Source organism: Lepisma saccharinum, chromosome 1 (genome assembly GCF_977018435.1).
Source record: "Lepisma saccharinum chromosome 1, izLepSacc3.1, whole genome shotgun sequence".
Taxonomy (NCBI): Eukaryota; Metazoa; Arthropoda; class Insecta; order Zygentoma; family Lepismatidae; genus Lepisma; species Lepisma saccharinum.
Window position 1 is genome coordinate 146,373,469 of NC_139229.1, and position 22,498 is coordinate 146,395,966.

The 22,498-nt window shown below is 40.2% G+C and overlaps 1 protein-coding gene across 1 annotated transcript in view; it reads right to left on the bottom strand.

The window, feature by feature from the left end:
- LOC146002263 (leukocyte elastase inhibitor-like) overlaps positions 1–22,498 on the bottom strand; it is an 82,894-nt gene that overhangs the window by 33,064 nt on the left and 27,332 nt on the right. The window contains exon 4 of the mRNA XM_083139983.1: positions 1,533–1,743. Within this exon, the coding sequence (XP_082996109.1) occupies positions 1,533–1,743 (211 nt within the window). The remainder of the gene's footprint in view (positions 1–1,532; positions 1,744–22,498) is intronic.

A 22,498-nucleotide genomic window follows, 5' to 3' on the forward strand; every position in this document is an offset into this window, starting at 1 on the left:
CCTGTAATTAATGGAGACTCATTTCTTTTGCATCCTAAAATTGTGATGTATGTGATCAACTTACACATAAAAAAAGTAAAGTGTTCCCCTGTGCTTTGCACCACGCCATGAAAGCGTATAGGAGGTGTGGAGTTAGGGCCCCAAACTTTCTTGATCACAGCCGAAGGTGTGGGTGATGTGAAACCACGCCCCTGGCCGCCTTTACCCCCCCCCCCAGAGTTTCCTCTAGGTACCCACTTTATACGACGCTGGGTGGGCGCCGGGATCGAACCTGGGTCCCTCGCATGGTAGTCAGACGCCCTGACTGAGCTATTGCGGCTTAATCATCCTACACATTGCAACTGTATATTTCAAATCATGCCAATGGTGGTTTATTATTTCTCAAATAAATTAGGTTAATTTCTGTATTACTCTTGACTCCGAGTCCTAAGTCTTAATGTATTGAATTCTGTTTGATTTGTATATGACAAGATAAAAGTTCTGAATTTGTGATTTGTTTATATTTTCTTGTAATTTGGTTACATCAGTTCATTAATTGCATGAATAAAAAAGAAAGGAAAGTTTCTCATAATTTATGTATAGTGTCTATTTCCTGGAGTAAGGGACTGATTTCGTTGTGTTTCCACTAACACTATCTATACTTTGGTGCCCTTGCTCTTAAGCAAGATATTCAGCTGAATAAAGAACGTGAATCATTCTGAAACGTAGGACTTTAGAAGAGAGAATGTTGTGTGTTCAATCATTTGAAAATATGAAATACTCCATGCTCTTTGTAAGCCCATAGTGTAATATTGTTCATGAATGACGGATGGAGACTCAACAGACAGGTGACTCTGGAAGGTTCTGCCATTGGCTGGGCTTCTGCGCTGGTCGAGCGAGAAGTTTAGCGTGGCAGATCCTTGCCGACTACGAGAGACTTCTGACGTACTGGACACTGGCTGGACAGGCTGAGTATATTGCATTACAGTCTATCGCCCTTTATAGGCCCTCATGGCCGGGTGTAATTTACCTAAAGTCCATTGATTTATTTTGAGTTCTTAAAAGTGCAAGAAAAGGAAATTGTTTTAGTTTAGATTTTGGTGGATTGCTCCGGGTCATGTTGGCTGTGGGGGGTTTTGGGCTGGGTTGCGATTTGCTCTGACTCGTGTAGCCTTTACTTACTGACTGCTGATTATCAAATGGGACAAATTAAACTAGGTTAACTGGGAGATAATCCATAGACATTTCTGTTGAATTAATTGTATTTGGAAAGTATAAGTACTAATATGTTTTGTAATAAATATTGGATTAACGAATATTAAGTTCCAATTGTATACTTTAAGTACCTAATATATGATCATCCACTGCGCCGATAAGACAATCCTCGTCTCACTTCTTTGGTATTAAAGGGGAAACAAGAGACGTAGAGGATTATATCTTGTATGAAGATAATATGGTATTTCTCAACAGAGAATTGGTTATATAGTATCCCTCGTGCTGTTTTATATAACGCCACTTGCCACAAACGAAACAGCACACATAAAAAGACATACCTTTCGTAACCAAATTTTTAATTTTTTCCTTGGTCTTTTCTTCTACCCATGAGTTGATGGTCCTAGCTGCTTCTTCAGATTTCTCAAAATCAATGTTTTCTGCTGTGGCACCATAAGCATTCGTAGCAACGGATTGAAATTCCGGCAACAGTGCACAAGTTTTGCCCACGTATATCTTGTTTGCTGTTTCTAAGGTGAAGGCAGCCTTCTCCTGGAAGAAGTAAATAATCATAACTATCTTGCAAAATGAAATTCTTCAACTGTGCAAAGTGTGTGGGTGTTAGTGATGACGCCAGAGGGGGGTAGGCATGGACGTCCGCAGGATTTTTTCCAGGGAGGGGCAAGGAAGGTATTTTTTCCAGGGGGGGGCCAACATGGCATATTTTCCCCAAGAATAGTGTTCATCCCTCAAAAAACATTGCTTAAATTTGAATTTATCATGTTTGTGCAATAATTAACACACATTATTGTGGCTGAAATTAAATTATATGTGTGAAATATGTAATTTTTGGTTGACTTTCGTTTACCAGGGGGGGCCATGGCCCCCCTTGCCCCCCCTTCCGGACGCCCATGGGGGTAGGGGAGCTTCCCCAGTCAAACATTTCGCCCCCCCCCCGTCCGGCCCCCAACAGAAGTTAATGAAATATCTAATAATAAGAGTTCATTTCTAAGAGTATGACGATTTTCACCTTTTCTATATCTGCATGATATAACTTTTTCTGCTTATAATAACAACTTGATGAAAAAATATAAATTTGTTTTAGTATATATATATATATATATATATATATATATATATATATATATATATAATGACTTTCGTTCAAGATTCGAGCGCCAACTTGGGCATAGGCGATTTCTCATTCATTTATGTCCTGTAATCGTTGCGATTAACCTAAGTTTTAACCAGTTGTAAGAACTGGAAAAAAGCGTTGAATGTGGATGGTTTTAAAACATCATGAACATTCTGAGTACCACAAAACATCATCTGTAGTACGCGCAAATTATTCGAATCGTGGGTCGTTAGTGACAACGCTAATTTGTAAAAGACATTCAAATGTGATTCAAGATTTGGTTGGTTGGTTAAATTGGTGTTTTAAGTCAACTTTATGCACAGGAAGGCTTATCGGGACTGGTCCTACAGTTTAAAGTGCCTCCACCGGGTATCGAACCAGAGACCAAAGGTGATCCACGAAAACCGACACTACATGTCAGTTGTTGTGGATGCATCGTGTTTCTTACTATTCAGGGACTTGATTCTCGAGATGATGACAAAATGAGGGGATATTATTCGTAAATGTGTTGAACTTGAACCAGTAGCGTACGCAGGATTTCATCAAGGGGGGGTGTTATTTCGAAAACTTTCTACAAATTCACATTACCATTGTTTTATTATACTTTAATTAATTAATAACCATCATAGTTAATTAATAATACTTATAATTAATTAATTAGTTTAATTACTACTAATAATACTACTAATGCAGCTGCTGTTACTACTTATATCACTACTACATAAATATATTTATGAAAGCAATTGAACAAAATTACATTTTTTTTCTTTGTTTCGAAAAAATTGTCTAGTCAACGGTTATTTGTATATGATAGGTAAGACATTTTAAGTGTGAAGAAAATCCATAAAAATAAGCAAATATATTAAATTAATTGAAGTAATCAAAATATGTAACTCATTCATGGAGCCACGGTGGTCTAGTCTGACAACCTCGTGGGAGATCCGGGTTCGATTCCCGGAATTGGTTAGAATTTGTCCAGCCTTGTTTCCGCACCCAGCCTCAATGGGTACGTGAGAGCAACCCTGGGGGATAAAGGCTGCCGGAGCATGGCGCTGATCACATCACCTGCAAAATGGTGGAGATCGAGAATGTGTGGGGCCCACCACACCACTTCTTGTGCCTTCATGGCACTGTGCTATATGCGCGGGGAAATTTACATTACTTTTATCTATGGAATTCACCCAGGATGATGATGAAGGGTGAGTATACATGTTGCTAAATTTCACTGAGTCTATGTTTTCGTTCAGAAGTAAGTTTATAGACATTCCAACACATTTATCACTTCTAGGTGATTCACAAAGCACTTCTTCAACATTATTTAATGATGTGGATGTAGACTCAGCATCACTTGAGATTTCACAACGGGATGTGAAATCAGTACCGGGAAGAACGTTCTCAATAAGGTCGGCATACTACGACGAAGCAAGGAATTTTCACAATTCTCGCGAGAGTCACTGTGCGCCTTTATGCAAAAAAAAAAAAAAAAATAATAATAAAATAAAAAAAAATTGAACTTTGCGGCCGCATAGATTGTTTGGAATGTTGTTTTTCTTCATGCTGCATGGGAATAATAATTCAAATTATTATTATTGGTATTATTATTATTACTGTCTGAGATCTTTGACTGTGATAAATAAGCCATTTTTATTTTTTTCTACAGCATTTTCCATAATATTTCAAAAGCTCAAGGGGGGTGGGGTTAAACCCGGTAACCCCCCCTTGCGTACGCCACTGACTTGAACCTTAAAATGCAAATTACACTGAAAACTCGATTCAAAACAAATTAATCTGCGTAATGTCCACACTTATTCTCAGCAAAATAAGCCAGGAAGTGGAAGAGACGAAAGTATTCTCACTGATGTCAAATGAAACAAAATACATTGCGAGAAGGGAACAGGACAGATATTTGTATTGCGGGCAGGTAAAACAACGCTTTTTAGGATTTGCCACTCTTCATCATTAGATGCAGTTTCTCTTTTTTGTCGTACATATCAAAATCGAAGAACTTCTTCCCAAGAACTCCATAGGTGCCTGTAATTGTGTAGCACAAATTTGTGAATAATGAGATAACTATAACCTTTTTCAGATTTTTATTCCTGTGATAACATTTCCCTGAAAGGTGAAACGTAGATTTTGCCCAAAACTCTTCAGCGTCAAGGCTGGTTTACATTGGACGAGTGAGCGGGAGAGTTACTGAGACGAGTTACTGGCCTGTCTGCTCGACTCGACCCTTCTATGGCGAGTAGCTGTTTACACACTTTCTAATCGACTCCAGCAAAGTGGGATAGTACCTGCAGCTGTTTGGTGATCTTTTGACATCGACGTCGTTGGCGATTTAAAAAAAAAATGTTCTGAAACTGTTTACACACTTTTTTTTTCACGAAAAATGAATACAATAATGCACTTGGGCATGTCTGGAAAGAAACTAATTTCTTCGATTTTTTTTTATTTTCGATCGTACTTGGTTGAACGTAGAACGTAAATGCCTTATTTTTAATTTTAATTCTCCTACGCCAAATACATCAAGTCTCATCTCTTCATACGCCCGTAGTTTATTTTGTTTGTTCCTAAAATCAACCAAATTCCATGGACACTCACACAACACAACACAGACTCTATAATGTCCTCAGAAAGCGGTTACATTGACCGAGAGGTCTGTAGAGTTTACGCGCGAGTGAAAAATCAATGGGAGAAGAAGCAACTCGGTCGAGTCGCTGTCCTCCGTGGACAGCCACTCGACTGTCCTGACTACTGGAGCGAGTACTGGCTCCAGTGCTCTCCGCTTAACTCTACTCGCTCCAGCTACTCTCCCGTCTACTCGACCAATGTAAACCAGCCTTTACGAAGATGGAACGAAAGTACTCCACTTAATGGATTTCTTCAAAATCCTAGGAAAGTATTCTCTGTAACAATGTCAGTTTCCAATGCAGCGTGTGAAAGAACCTTTTCGTGTTTGAAACCTTTGAAAAGCTTTGCTCGAAACAGGATGCCAGCTGCCTCATTTGGTTGTCCTTGCTATTGAGAAATGTCAACTCCTGGACGTACCGAAGGTGGGCAATATGTTCTCCAAAGCACGTACAGCAGAATTCTCATACCAGGAGAATAAACTTCACTAATAGTCCAGGGGCATATGTATGTAATATTTCTATAGTCCGTGGGTTTTTGAATGAAGGCAATATATGACTACCGGTAATACGTTGCTAGTGTGGTACACAATAACGTACTACCAGGTGTTTTGCCCGCAATTGTGGCAGAAGGCCTGTGTGACGTCATAAATCCAAGATGGCTACCGCTTCATGCACTAACTAAGAAAATCGATCATAACTCCTTTAATAGTGGTTTTGGAAAAAAAAATATAGATACATGTTTTGTTTAGAATTGAAATAGAAACACAATTAATTCTTACAGTTTTTTCATATCTCGCACTGTTATGGATATATATGTAGTGAAACTATTTCGTGACCTTTTCTGCAAGGATTCTATGCATATTTTACACTTTACTTGACATTCTGGCTTATAAAGGGGGGAAATTACTACCTGTGATATTTTGTCGATGCCTACTATTGTGGTGCATTGTCTGTGTGACATCATACATCCAAGATGGCTGCCTCTGCAGACATTAACAAACAAAACGACCATATCTCCTTAACTCCTTTAGGAGTAATTTTGACCATTTGTAAGTTTGTTGGGTTTTTACACAAAGGGAAGACATGTGTATGGAGGATGCTTTCATTTGGAGGCATGCAAGCATGTATTACAATGTGTCAGAAACAGGGACGTCGTTAGGGAGGGGCACGGGGGGGGGGGCACTGGCCCCCTGAAACGTTCACGTGGCCCCGGCAAACTGTTCTGCATTTGCTAAAAAATTTACACTCATGACAAATATTGCAAAATAGAGTTTCAATACATTTTGCTTTCAGTTTGAAACACAGTTCTTGAATTTGAGTGGCATGAACCCCAAACATTACATTTCTTTCTCGTTTTCCCGGTTCTAGCTATAGTGGATGTCAGTGTAGGAATCGAGCACTTCTATGATTCTCGGAATTTTGAAGGAGCTGTCTTTCCACCCCTCAACAACAGGCAGGGTTGGGCGTTGGATGTTGCCGTTGCGTCCAAACAATGTTTCGAGCTTGAGTAGTTTGTGACCAGATTGAAGAACAACCGCTTGGCAGCGGTAAACCACATATATGCAAACAGTTACAAGTGGTCCCGAATCAGAGCGAAATACAAGCTAAAATAAGTACCATAATGATGGCAGGATGCCTATGTAGATTATCATATCTTCGGGTAAGTAGTATTCGCACCAAATAACTATTCTACTATTGGGACAGTCTAAAACACGCAACGTGTTAAAAGTAATTATCTTCACAAACTGTACGATTTCTTGAGTCGCATATTTTTCTCGATTTCGTGAAGACCAATTTTGAGAAGCCTCCTTAATTGATTGATTTAGTTTATTTTACTTCGCGTTTTGTGCCACTTGGCTAATTTGTGAAGATAGGGATGAGTGATGAAATGATGAATGGACATTCACAAACAACCAAGCCCGAGCGGGATTCGAACCCGGGACCCTTGGCGTCGCAGCGCGATGTGCTAACCATTCGGCCACAGGGTCCGGCGAGAATCCTCCTTAACAAACGATGCCTCCCCGATGGCGCAGTGATAGCGTCATTGCCTTGTAATCGAGGGGTCCCGGGTTCGATACATGGGTGGAGGCACATAGTGGTCCGGATCTTACTTCAAACTGTAGGTCCAGTCCCGATTAGCCTTACTGTGTATAAAGTGGACTTAAAACACCAACTCAACTCAACTCCTTAACAAACGTTTCGGAGAATCAAAAATTTAAACAAGAACAAGTAAATACATTTTTGTCATTTTGAAGTAAATTATTATTATTATTGTGGCTATTTTTTGTTCGTATGAATCTGCCTCACACAGTAAGTTTATTTCATTGAGTCAAGTACAAAACCCAACCCTTGCAATAAGTCACTGGAAAGACATGTGTGGTTGCACATATATTTAAGCATCTATAAATAAATAATTACCCATGGTTCAACAGCCCTGGAAGAGCCTTGGCCTATCTCCCGACTGCCAGTCTCCCTCCCACAATCCTACCTAGAGGTGTGGAGATCTTTAACCAGTAATGGGGTGACGTGGGGTCAGCACGTCGAACCCCAACCGTTATAGGGGATATCCGTAAAGAATAATTATATTCTTGTGGTAAGGAGTCGTTGTAATTTAACAAACTTTATTGATTTATTCCATCAGCATTATTTAAAAGAAAGTGCCATACTAAACTTACCAACTTGGCAAAGGCACATTGATTGCTTAATGAGATATTTTCCTTGTGTTGCAGAGCAGGTTCAGTTTTTGTAGTATTGCAATGTTTTACACAGTCCGTTCGAAGAATTTTGAGAACATTGATGTTTTGTCAGAGGGACCACAGCCGAATAAATATCTTTGGATGTTTTACAGGTTTCATCGTATTTAAGAAGGTAATTTTCCGGTGCAACTTTCCACCGTACAACATGTCTTTTGCCACTCAGGCTGAAGAGCCGATTCATAGGTGGAACGACCTTGGCGATTGGCTCCATGTTGACAACTGACTCAAGAAGTACCGCAACCGACAAAACTCGAAGCGCTCGGATCCTACTGTGACATACACTTTGGTTGAACACAAACACAAACAGATGTGTTGGTAGGAAATGCGGTGATTTTATGGGCCCTCCGTTTCTGGGAAGTCGGGGACCTTTTGAAAACATACTTTCTCTTCATGCACACCAGGGGCCTAAGCCAGGTCATCCCCTCCCACAAAATCTTCTCTTCATCTGGCTCTGTTTATCGGCTGCACACAAACAAGAAGATTTAGCTGCAGGTAGCAAGGACTATCTGGGTTAATTACTTTATGGTTCAGGATGGACATAGGCTTTTCAATTTGCAAGAGACAAAATTCTATTGTTTGTCCCTTTTCTGGCGGGAGATGAACGACAAAGATGTCGCGGTTCCCTCAGGTTCCCACACTCAACCCTTGTGCTCATAACCTGCAATGAACCATAATAAGCCTTTGTATTGTACCGACTCCCTTGGTAACTTTCAACGCATTTTCAAGAAACATCGCCCTACTGTGTTCATTGGTAGACAATTGATGATTGTCAGATAGTTCGAAGTACAGTTTGATCCGAGAAGTGGTTCCATAGTTAGCTTCTGTAAACGCGAGATTCCGGTAGGATCACGGAGTGCTTGTGATCTCGTTTTCATACATTGCGAGTGAAATTTTGATTGATTTGGTTCATTTTACTTCGCTTTTCTGCCTCATTTGGCTCATTGCGAAGATGGGGATTAGTAACGATATGATGAAATTGATCAATGGACAATCACAAACACCCATGCCCAGTCCGGGATTCGAACCCGGGACACCTGGCATCGTAGCACGATGTGCTAACCCCTACGCCACGGGGGCCGGCGACGTGAAATCTCGAGTGTGAAGCTGCCAGCTTGTTGTCCGCCCGAAAAAAATGATCGACCAAATGTCCAACATATTGACGTTCTAAATTGGTGTCCGACTACCACACAGGAGCAGGGGTTTGACTCCCAGGGCGGTTGATCTCACATGTGATGAAGAATAAGTCACGTTTCATTTATGGAAGGAAACGAGGTATGAAGTAAACTTTTTATAGTAGTGTGCATGCTCTAGAAATATTACGTTTAAAAATTCTGCATATTTTTATGACTTTTTGTGACTTTTCTTAATTTAGACCAGGGTTGTCAAAGAATAGATTTTATTGGGTTCCGTTGCAGGACCGGAACCATTTTTCTCGCACAATTTAAATTCGGTCCAAGTAGGGTATTGTTTCATTAAGAAAAGGTTACTGGATCGTATTTAAATTGATCCGGAAAAATATTCCTGCACCGAATTTTAATTGATCCGGAAAAAAAAGTTTCCTGGACAGTGTTTAAATTCAGCCGCAAATAAGGTTCCTAGACCGTATTAAAATTCAACCGGAAAAAAAGTTTCCTGTACCGTATTTAAATTCAGCTGCAAACGAGATTCCTGGACCGTATTTAAATTTAACCGGAAAAAGAGTTCCTAAACCGTATTTAAATTCATACGGAAAACAAGTTCTTGGACCGAATTGAAGCCTAGAACCAATTTACACTTGCCGATTTTCTCTCCCGGACGGGAAATGAATTTATTTACAATTCCTGGACCATTAGCAACCCTGGAATTGTTAAAGATCAAGGAACGCATATATTCTAATTTGTTCTATAGGGTTCCGTAACAGGACCGGAACTTTTTTTCTTGCACAATTTAAATTCGTACCAAATTGCGAATTGTTTCATTCCAATACGGAACTTGGACCCTATTTAAACTGATCCGGAAAAAAAATGTTCGTTGACCGTATTTAAATTCATCACGAAATAAGGTTTGAAACCGGAATTGGCCGATAGATGGTGCTAGCCGGCAGTGGAGGGCGTGGAAGATCGCGGAAGCAGCGCCAGCTGCTGCCCGCCACTCCCGAGGACGTTATATCGGAACACAATAACCCGAGTGCCAGACAGAGGAAGGTGTTGCACACCCGGAACATGTCGAATTTTGTGACTACGAACTACGATTTGCGGACAGCATTGGTGTTCTGTTATCATTTGAAGAAAACTGCCGCAGAATCGCATCGAATGCTCGTCGAAGCTTACGGCGAACATGCTCTCGGGAAAACACAGTGTTTCGAGTGGTTCAAGAAATTCAAAAGTGGCGATTTTGACTTGCGAAACGAGGAACGTGGGAAACCTCCGAAAAATTTCGAAGACAACGAATTGCAAGCTAAAACCCGGTGAAACCGTTAACGCAGATCGCTACCAACAGCAAATGATTAATTTACATCGAGCATTACGTGACAAACGGCCGGAATATGAAGCAAGGCAACACAAGGGCATCCTGCTCCATGACAACGCCTCACCACACACAGCAAAACGGGTCCGGCAAACGATCGAGGCGTTCAAATGGGAGATACTAGGGCATGCGGCGTATTCTCCCGACTTGGCTCCTTCAGATTATCATCTATTTGCCTCACTGGGACACGCTCTTGCAGAACAGCGCTTCAATTCGTATGAAGATGTACGAACATGGCTCGCAGACTGGTTCGCTTCAAAAGAAGAACGTTTTTTTTTTGGCGTGGCATTCATAACCTGCCGGAAAGGTGGGAGAAATGTGTAACTAGCAATGGAGCTTACTTTGAATAAAATATTGTTTCTCAGTTGCAAACACCAGCCGTTTACTTCTTGCAAACAAATTCCGGTTTCATACTTCTACACCTGGTATATCAAATGAGGCTAGAATTTCACGAGAAATGATGTGACGAAGGTTTATCCAACATATATTTAACCAGCAAAAATTTATTACTGCATGCTTGTAACCATTTTCTCCTTTTCTAGGTGTTAAAAACAAAGCATTGGAATGCTCCTAACGTGTTAGGAACTAATCGAGATCACGCTGACATCTTGGGAGAGAAAGAAGTATACGCACCATTGCATATGATTTTAATCAGCTACATTCACCAAATAGTTGAATAGTGAAGAATATTGGGAAAAGTATCTCAAACAATTACGTGACACTTCCTTTGGAATGAAAAATTCTTCAGTGACGAGGCAAATTTTTATGTTCACGGTGAAGTTAATAAAAATAATATGCAATACCTGTGATTTGCTCAGTCGAATGGTTGTTGCTGGTAAGCTAATTATGTGGCATAATGTATGGCGAACGGAAATGGTTGGTCCATATTCAACAACGGAACCTTAAATTGTGAGGGCTTCTTGGATTTGTTAAGTGAACAGTTTTTTTCACCCTTGCTTACGGGATATGGCACTTTTGGAGAGTTTTGAAACAGGACAGAGTGTGACCACACTATGTAGACATTTTCGCAATTTCTTTATGGTAATTTTCTAGGTAGATTGATGGGCACACGGGGATCTATTAAAAGGCCTGCACATTCCCCAGATCTAACATCTTAGGAGGACTTTTACCTTCAGAAACATTTAAAGAGAATGGTGCATGCACTAAAAGTCCTTGATATTGACCATCGGAGAGAAGGCATAGTTGCTGCTTGCGATGTTGTTGCACATGCTACATTACCAAATGTTCTATGCGAGTGTGAGAGACGTCAACGACTGTGCTCACAGGAACATTGACAACATTATAATGTGCATATATCGTAAGTGAAATATATGTTATAACTTTTTGCTGGCGTAAGATACGTTGGAAAATCCTTCGTCACTTCATTTCTCGTGAAATTCTAGCCTCATTTGATATATCACATAACCCCCTTTCCTTTGAAATTTTTGCGTTGAATTCAATATGGCGGTCACCAATATGCCGGATGTGCGCTTGACACACACGGCTAGGGATCTCCCTGTGCCTAACCTATTTCTTTCATGACCAATTATACCCAGGATAACTCCTTCACATTTTGTAGGGGGTGTTAAGGGACATTTGACTCTTCATAGTTCATGTAATGGGGCTTTTATCAGTCACATAGTTACACATATTATTTTGTATCTTCTGATCCCATTGCAGTCCCAGAATGATTTTTTGATATGTTTTATAGTATGGAATGAGGGACCAAATATATTTTTTTCACGATTTTTGGTGATGACATGTTTTGAGATATTCAAGGTCAAAAGTCATGGTCACGTGACAAAATTATATTTTTATCCAAAGGTAGGCTTGTTACATATCACTGGAAAGCTTGTTTAATTCCCTGTACAATAAGCTTTATTTGAGCTTCCTAGGCAAAATAGGGGCGGAGTTACAGCAGATTTAGTATAGCTAAGCTGGCTCAAAAAAGGCAATTTCTGCAAACTTTGACCTTGAATAATTTAACAATTACAAGATGCACGAAACTAAAAATTTTCATAGTTACTAAGTTCCATGCATAGTTTCAATTCCCCAAATTTCATGAAAATCGGAGATGGTCAGGTCAAAGGCTGTGTTGATTTCGCATGGAATGACTCACATGATATACTGTCCATATCCTGATTTAGAGTTCGATTATCAGATTTCCCAGACGCATTTTCTGTTAATAATTTAAAATTAAAATATATTTTTATAATTATTATAAGTACTAGTGTCCAAAAGTTAAGCATAACTTAGATATGAGAAAATGTTTTATTAATAAAGTGACAGAACTGCATAAACATAGTGAAAATTAATCAAAACGTTATATGGTATACAATAGAGTAGAATGCACGAAATTAACTATTGTTTTTAGTGCAAGGACACACATGCAAAAAATAAGAAAATAGAAGATACTTCCTCGACGAAAAAAACGAGACTTGTATGGGGTGAAGTTACCCCTAACAGATACACAAACTTGCAACGACGTAGCACGCTGTTTACAAGGTGGTTCAAGAGTTCTACAGGCAATTGGTTCCATTTCCCATGAAGAGGAGTACGGAGCTCTGGTGGAGGATCGCGAGCTAACTCGTCTCCTTAAGACACTACAGGATTTATGTCTGGGGACTTTGATGGCCAGTCCATGCGGTGGATTTATTCACCTTCAAGAAAGTCATCCACCAATTTGGTTCGATGCGCACATGTATTATCATATTTTCATCCTTGATGTTGAAGTCTGAGCTGACTGCGCCTCTGAAAAGTCGCACATTTTGCTGGAGTACCTCGTTTCTGTGCCTCTGGTCAGTAATAGTACCTCCAGCAGAGACGTGCAGCTCTGTACGACCATTGAGCATGATGTCTTCCCATACCAGTATTCCATCTCGACCAAACTGGTCCCTTTCCACGATATTCCTTGGATTAAATCGTGATCGAGGTTCTCTCCAGATGAATGTGCGACGGGAATGATTTTGCAAACTGAATCTGAACTGATCTGTGAAAGAGCACGTTCCTCCGTTCGTTCAGGATTCAATTTCGATGAATTTGTAAGCGGGCCCTTCTGTGCACTGGATGAAGCGGGACACACATAGAAACTAGCTGTCCTGAGTCTCCGGTACACAGTTTGGCGAGAGAAACTCTAACCCCTGAGGTGGCTGCAAGCTTTGAGGATAGTTGTCTTGCAGGCATCGTCCAGTTTCGTCGTGCAGTTAAAGCCAGACATAGGCCCTATTGTGGCGTTGTTACTCGTTGACAACCTTGTTCTGGCCTACCATGAACATCTACTGTCTTGGAACCTGGAAATGACGTCCGATGATTCTTCGCTGACGTCTTTGTGCCATGTTCTTACTGTACATTGAATACTTTACCAAGAGATTGTCCTCCGATAACAATGAGCGTTCGATATAGAATGAGACACTCTTGTTCTGATATGTTGTGTTTCGTTTACCTTTCAATCACGGGCCTCTTTGACACTATCAGTACTGTTGCCTATGCGCGTAAGGCGATTTATTTATTTATTTATTATTTATTAATGACTTGTTTTAAATGGCGGAGTTAAGGCCGTACAAAGCCTTTTCTTCCACTCAACCATACATTTAATGAATATCCTTGATGATTATTTATGGTGATTGTGCAGGTCTCCCCTTCCATTTTTCTACTTTTTGGACACTACCGTATTATGGTAAAGGAGTAATGACGTCTCCTGTGACTTCCTCATTTAACATTCTCTGGAGCTGTAGGCAGTGTCAATATGACAGGAATGATCTTCTTGTCATCCTCATTTTCTCTTTTCCCATCAACAGCCTATATTGGAATGGGTATATTTAGTTGATCCTTTTCTGCTTTTATTTAACTCCAATACTTGGAAATAACTCCTTCTGATAAAAAGTGTGAGGGGAACATTGGTTGGAGCAAGGCGTGAGCCTTGAACATCCCTTTTCGCGAACAGATACCATCGTAATTTGCCGAAATATTTGATTTTGGTGTCATGCAAAATCCTGTCATCTTAAAAATCCTGTCATCATATTCGGGGTGTAAGAGACACCCAAATATTAACCTCACTTCCACGAAATACACCCTGGACTGCGTTTTTGCATATTAGCATTGCTCTGACGTCTAGGAGCTCCCCGATGGCACAGTGGTATCGTCGTCGCCTTGTAATCAAGGGGTCCCGAGTTCGTTACCCTGTGGAGGCACATATAGCAGTTCAGATCCCACTTTAAATTGTAGGTCCAGTCCCAATTAGCCTTACTGTGCATAAAGTGGACTTAAATAAAACACCAACTCAATCAATCAATGCTCTGGCGTCTGGACCCATGGGACTTGAGTTGTGTGCTGCCCAAATGTGTTTGTGATTGTCCTTTCATCTATTTCATCTTATAATTCATTTTCATCTTTGAAATTAGCCAAAAGTAGCAGAAACGAGAAGTAAAGTAAATCAATTCATTCTTTCATTCTGTCATCTTGTTCATCGAATCCAGGAGAACCAAGATTTGCAAGAGATTCAAGCACATCATCTTCTGCGCCATCAAATGCGTTCAACAACCACTTTTTTGCCTTCTGCAAGTACAAACACAAACTGGGATACCATTAAGAGATAGTGTGAATGCTGCCGCCAAAGTGCCCCTCACATCCTTCACCAGGAGGAGTTACTTTCAAGTATTGGAGTGAAATAAAAGCAGAAAAGAAACATCCAAATCTACCCAGCCCAATAGGCTGTTGAATGGAGAAAGAAGAAAATGAGGATGACAAAGAGATCATTCTTGTTATATTCACACTACCTAGAACTTCAGAGAAGATTACAGCTGACATGTGTGTTGCGGAAAGAGGAAATGTTCATGCATATGCTGGGACATACTGAACTGTGTCTTTGCAGTGCAGATGAAGAAAGTGTGAAAACAATGACTTACAGGACAGAGACTCAGATCAGAATTACGAGGAATTTGAATAAAGTGACTATATTGATGACATGATATTTCACAAATGATTACAACCACTCTCAAACTTGATGACAGGTGAGCTGCTTAAATTTCAAAAGACAATGCGGAATTCACAGGCGATGTTATTACTCCTTTACTGTAATATTTATAATAATAGTAATTATAATGATAATAATTAATATTTTTCACTTGTTATTTATTAACAGAAAGTGTCTCTGGAAAAATCTGATAAACGAACTCTAAATTAGGTTATGGCCAGTATTTCATGTGCAGAACCTCCAAGGCGGCCATCTTGGATTTGGGAAGTCATGCATGGTCTCTGACATATTATCCAGCAAAACACCTGTAGTAATACATGATTGCATGCCACCAAATGAAAGCATCCTTCATACACGTCTTCCCTTTGTGTAAAAACCCAACAAACTTACAAATGGTCAAAATTACTCCTAAAGAGTTAAGGAGATATGGTCGTTTTGTTTGTTAATGTCTGCAAAGGCAGCCATCTTGGATGTATGATGTCACACAGACAATACGCCACAATAGTAGGCATCAACAAAATATCACACGCAGTAATTTCCCCTCTTTATATGCCAGAATGTCAAGTAAAGTGTAAAATATGCATAGAATCCTTGCAGAAAAGGGCAAGAAATAGTTTCACTAGATATATCTCCATAATAATGCGAGATATGAAAAAAACTGTAAGAATCAATTTTCTTTTTTAATTCTGAACAAAACATTTATCTATAATTTTCTTAGTTAGTGAATGAAGCGACAGCGATCTTGGATTTATGACGTCACACAGGCCTTCTGCCACAACTGCGGACAAAACACTTAGCAATACGTTATTGTGTACCAAACCAGCAACGTATTACCGGTAGTCATATATTCCCTTCATTCAAAAACTCATGGGATTACAAATGCCCCTGAATTACGCTATGTATGTGTGAAGAAAGTCATTGGACACCACATGTCAGCGGATACCATCAGTTTTTTTGCAATCAATAGGAGGTCGGTCCGCTTTTGGCAGTGATAACAGCAGCCACTCGTCATGGTAAACTGGCCACAAGGTCATGTAGTACACGAAGTGGGATATTCCGCCATTCCTCCTGCAGTACAGTCACTAACCCTGGAAGTGTAGAAGGGCGAGGCGATCTCGACCTCAATCGGCACTCCAGTTCATCCCATACATGTTTGATAGGGTTGAGGTCAGGGCTCTGAGCAGGCCAATCCAGTCGGGTGACATTATTTTCTGCATACCACTCCATGGTAGCCCTGGAAACATGACAAGTCGCATTATCATCCTGGAACACACATTCTTCATTTCCATAGAAACGCCACAATGTGGGGAGCGTGGAGTTGTCGAGAATATCTCGGTAGGATGCAGACATCATGTGGCCATACACCGGTACCAGTGGACCCACGCCATGCCAGCTGAAACAACCCCAGAACATGATGCTACCACTACCATATTTCACTGTGGGCACTACACACTCGGGTAACATATGTTCTCTGGGTAATCGCCATACCCACACTCTCCCATCTGATGGAAACAGTGTAAAGCGTGATTCATCGTTCCATAGGACCTTCCACCATTGCTCCACCATCCAGTTTCTCCGCTCTTTACACCAGCGTAGTCTCTGCCGTTTATTGTTTTTTTTTATCATCAGGGGTTTGTGGGCAGCGGCTCGACCATGATAACCAAGTGCATGGGCCTCCTTGCGAAGTGTCTTGGTCGAAACAGTCAAAATGGCTGCACTTTGAAACTCTTCTGCAATCAAATGAATCAGACAGGTCCTGTTTTTCCAAATCTCCCTCTTCAGCGTTCTCCTGTCCCGGTCGTCCAATTTCGTGGGTCTTCCACTTCGTGGTGCATTGCTGCAGTGTCCCTTTTCCTTCCACTTCTTGATGAAAAAGTTACAGTTGATTTGGGGACCTGTCCGGCATCAGCTATGCAACGTATAGTCATGCCTCCTATAGAGCAGCCTACTATGATCCCTCTTTCAAACATGCTGAGCTCTTTCCGGTCCGTCATTTTATCAGCGAATGATCTGAGAAGCCTCCTGCTGCCGTACATATACCCATCTGTAGTATCTTTTCCATGAGGAGTTCGTTTCAGAGTTGAAACCGGGTGTCCAATGACTTTCTTCCACATAGTGTATAAGTGACTCTCGTTGTTTCGTACTTAAGAAGATTAATTTCTTCCAACGTCATATTTATTTTGCAAGAAAATTAAACTCTTCAAGACATTCTTTTCATAATTTATATTATTATCTTATAATTTCAATATTTATATCAGTAGTTTCATCTCAAGAAAGACAATGAATTATAAAATTATATATGTCTTCCAATACTGAAATAGGCCACTAGAAACAACTCAACTTGCGGCAGTTCCCACGAATAAAAAAAATAAATGAATGCCTTTATTAAAGGGAATCATATGGAGATAAGCTCGTAATCAAGAACTACATTTAGGCAGTAAGAGTCCACTTTGAATTAAATTATTATTATTATAAGTATTATTATTATATATTTGTATATATATATTATATTTATATACAGTGTTTTCAGGTTTTAATGTGACAGCCCCTAACAATATTTTGTCGCCCCCTTCCGCCGCCAGTCACTTCTCCTCCCTGGCGCCGTCACTGGTGTGTGTGTGTGTGTGTGTGTGTGTGTGTGTGTGTGTGTGAGAGAGGAAATTGCTAAATTTGGCAACCCTGTTTCCAAATCAAATATGTATTTTCTCTGGATACTAAGGTAAAAGAATTTTCATGGAATTGCCTAAGACAAGGAAGACTTCAGTGTTTTGATTCATTTTATTATTTTCTTTTAGCAATATTATTCTATGAAGCTTAAATCTATGAAACATAAATAAAATACATGTAAGTCTTCACATATTTATTTCATTACAATTAATGATCATTGATTGTGTGTACTTTGTTGTTGTGTTAAGTCCACTTTATGAGCAAAAAGGCTAATCGGGACTGGACATACAGTTTAAATATGTATGCATACAGTGGGATCCGGGTATCGACCCCAGGACCTCTTGATTACAAGACTGCGACATGTGTAATTTGTTTGCAAGAAGATTTCAAGCAGAAACTAACTATTCAAGTACCAGTAATTGCTTGGCGTCAACATTTTTACCCAACTCTCTCGTATTGAATTGTTCTAACACAGTGACGGCTCACCATGGAAATTATTACTAATTCTACTTGTAAAAATAATGTATTTAAATTCCAAGTGAAGCATTACAAGCAATGGTAAAAAGCTCTAGCTTGATTCGGACTTGAATTTAAATGTATACTGGGATACAACCAGTGGCGGCAACGCGTTTTCGGAACATCTCTGAGTTCTGTTGCTTCGCTAGTCAGCGAGCCTAAAAATGGTCTTCTTCCTTCTGACGGCGTAGCAGGTTGCGCAGAACGACATGCTCAGAAATCATTCGTGAAAGTGATACCGAGGTGCGAGGATCTGGTGCTAGACTTGAGCGTGCTGCTGAGTGTATGGAAGTGCGATTTCGTAGTGTGTTTCTCACATAAAATATGCCTCCTGTTCATTCCAAAGTTTATCGTAGAACGCTTAGGGGACAAACGCGTGAAGTTGTGGCAAACGTCTTGCAATTCATGCAAGAAGAGGCTGACCAAAATGATTTAAAGTTGCCTCTTAAAAAAGTTATTGACCGTGTTTGTGCTGCGACAGGTGTATCTTTAAGTACGGTAAAATCAATTAAGAAGGAAAGTTCGGCGGTTCGTGCTGGATCATCGTCATCATACAGTACGCCCCGTAGAAATAAAAATCGTCCGCGACCGTGTACAGATATAGATGATTTTGACATGTGCGTTGTTCGGAGAACAATTAATGAATTTTACACCGTAGACAGGCAAATCCCAACAGTAAAATCTGTGCTTGCAAAATTAAGGAAAACCATCGGATATAAAGGGCAGGCAACCAGTTTATTGAAGATCTTCAAAAAACTTGGGTTTAGGTGGAAGAAAGTGGAAACTAATAGACGTGTGCTTATTGAGAGGAATGACATTCGGTATGCAAGGATTGCTTATTTACGGGCCATCAGTAGATATCGTCGGGAAGGCCGTCCTATTGTATATACCGATGAAACATACATCCATAGTTACCACACAACCACTAAAACATGGTGCGACGATAGTCTCGAGGGCCTGAAATCTCCAATATCCAAAGGGCAACGTCTCATTATTGTCCATGCAGGCAGCGACAAGGGGTTCATCCCTAACGCCCTTCTGATATTTAAATCCAATCAGAAAACTGGAGACTACCACTCGGAGATGAATTCCAGCAATTACATGCGGTGGATAAGAGAAATGGTCATTCCAAACTTACCCTCAAATTCCGTCTTCGTAATCGACAACGCATCCTACCACAATATTCAGAAAGAAAGATGCCCTTCGTCTAACACCAAGAAAAAGGAAATGCGAGAGTGGCTATTAAAAAACAATATACCATTTACGGACGATATGTTCAAGCCTGAACTATACAGCCTCATAAAACTGCACAAACCGAAGATGAAATCCTACATTTTAGATGAACTGATGAATGAACATGGCCACACAGTCCTTCGCTTGCCTGCATATCATCCCGATTTAAATGCTATAGAGAAAATTTGGGGCATTTCTAAACAATGGGTTGCAAATCGCAATGTGACTTTCAAATTAAATGATGTGTGGGAACTTTGTAAGGAAGCGTTTTCGGTGATTGGAGAGGAGGAATGGGAGTCATGTTGCAGCAATGTTAGAAAAACTGAGGAACAATACATTCGGACGGAGGGTTTGCTGGAACCAGAAATAGAGCGTCTGGCTTTCAGGGTTGGCGACAGTAGCAAGCAACAGTGCGGACGATTCATTGTCAAGTGCAGAAGATTCTTGTTGCGAAATGTCCGATTCAGGTTCCGAACTTGACGGCATAGAAGACCTGGAATAAAACATTGGTTTCTTCATTTGATCGTATTTGCAGTATTTACAACACATAAGGTAAGCTTATTGTACTATTTTCGCTAGTGAGCTTTTGTTGTTCTACAATTCTGCATTGAGTCATTGTTACCCACTGTTTTTTTGTTCACTTGCAACGCTGCTTGAGAATTGTAAACACGCGCCAACAGTCACGCGTTGCAACTCCCTCACCAGCTGATTCGGTTTCTGTGCGACTCGCTTTCAACTTGCGCATAAGAACACCTCAGAGATGTTCCGAAAACGCGTTGCCTTCTACAAGAAGGCTTGCCAAACGTCAGGGTCAATCTTTCAAACGTGTAGGGGGGGGGGGGGGACTCCTACATTGATAATGATGATGACAGTGTTCGTACTGACGTGTGAAGTAGAGATGGCCAATTTTTTTTTCTACAGAGTATATGATCGTAAAATAAGGAAGACTAGACTTTCTTAAATTTTACCCGAAAAATGGAAAAATTGTTAAACCTCTCTCTCCAAAATTCGGATTGCGTCCGAAATGCGGGTAGTAAAATTTCCGAATCGAGATTTTAAGTTTTCCGGAGTCCTGATGTTTTTAACCATCCCTGGTGAGAAAGTAAGATATGTTAGGGAAAAGGTTCTAAGTAAGTATGTCTGTCACCTCGAGAACAAAAATCTTGATCAGTCTTGTCATTCCTAAGCATAGTTTTGATGTGATTGAGTTGGTGTTTTTATGTCCACTTTATGCACAGTAAGGCTAATCGGGACTGGACCTACAGTTTAAAGTGGGATCCGAACCACTATGTGCCTCCACCCGGTATCAAACCCGCGACCCCTTGATTACAAGGCGACGACGCAACCACTGCGCCATCAGGGAGGCCTCCCTAAGCATAGTAAACACAAAATAACATGAAGTACTTCGTGTTGTGTAAAGCAAGAACATTATTTTCAGAAATCAATATTTGAACCACAGGATCGAAAAATAATTGAAAAGGAGAAATACTATGAAGAAAATACAATGGATCCAGAACTGCTTTTTTTCCAGTTCTTTCTAGCACTAACCGTGGGGAAATTTATGCTTTTGCTTACTTATATTTTTTTTCTATGTACCATTACTGCATGTATTCTGTGCAAGTTGCGTTGCGATGCTCTTCAATGTGAATTTCTCTCAAAAACAAGAGCGTTGCATGCTTTAGGTCATTCTGAGAAGTTTAATCTTGATGACGTCACAGAAACCCTGCCATGTTTGTAAAGAAGGGGGGTGAAAAAAAGGTCCCTTATGACGAGACCTTCAAGAGCGGGGAAAACCGGTAGAAGGACCTTGGATTCGCAAACCTGCTGCGATGACTTAGCCTGCCTGACACCATTGCACTCAACAGAAAACGTAGCGGGATGGTTGGGGACGAGGAGTAGGACTGGACTCTCCTTCTGATTTATTTTTTACTTCTTCTCTAAAATATTTAAATAGCAATTTTTTTTATTATTTTACTTTGTCATCGCCGCATCTCCCGATGACCGGACGCCTCTGGATACAACCAAAACGCAATGTTCCTACGTGATCGTGAAATAAGAAGACGAAAGTTAAAATGAAGCACATTAAGAGCTTCATTAACACATTCGACCTGAAAAAATGTAACAACATTTATTATGAATCCTGATTGCCTTCGAAATCCGTATTATATCCGAAATCCGTCTTGCTTCCGAAATCCGCCTTGCATCCGAAATCCGTTTTGCCTCCGAAATCCGAAGAGTAAATTTTACGAATACGAATTTAAATTCTTCAGAATCCGAATATATATATATTTTTCTTTGCCATAATACTAAATGTTAATGATATTTTACATTGTATTTTTCGTTGCGAAATAAACTTAAATAATGATTAGGAAGAAATGGAAATACGGTGCCAAAAAAGTCTTCGGTGAAAATTTATGCAATTGGGAACATTTTTTGCGTTGCAAGTGTCTCTTCATTAATTTCACTTAATCATCATTCATACTCATCGTGATCGTGAAATAAGTGGCAGAGTAGCCAGGTTACTCTAACATAAGACAACTACAAAATAGAAAGCTCTTTCTAAATTGTTCAAACAGTCTAGACTGGTTTAAGTAAGAAATTACACGTCTAAATCTCTCCTATACATGTACAGTCATGGAAAAAAGTTCTTCCCCATAAGGCTTTAATAGGAGCAAGTAATGCAGGAGGGTAGGCAACACATATTGCACCCTTCGATGATCGGGTGATTTTGCCTGTCTTAACACCGAGAAATGTGTTCCACGCGAAGGTCAACATGACAGGAAAGCAAAGAGGGTCACGTGACTATTGGTTACGTGGAGTGTTGTGCTTCTCCACGTCCCCAGTTCTTGATCCACATTGCAGAAAAAGTAGAGCTGCATGCAATATATGAAAATAG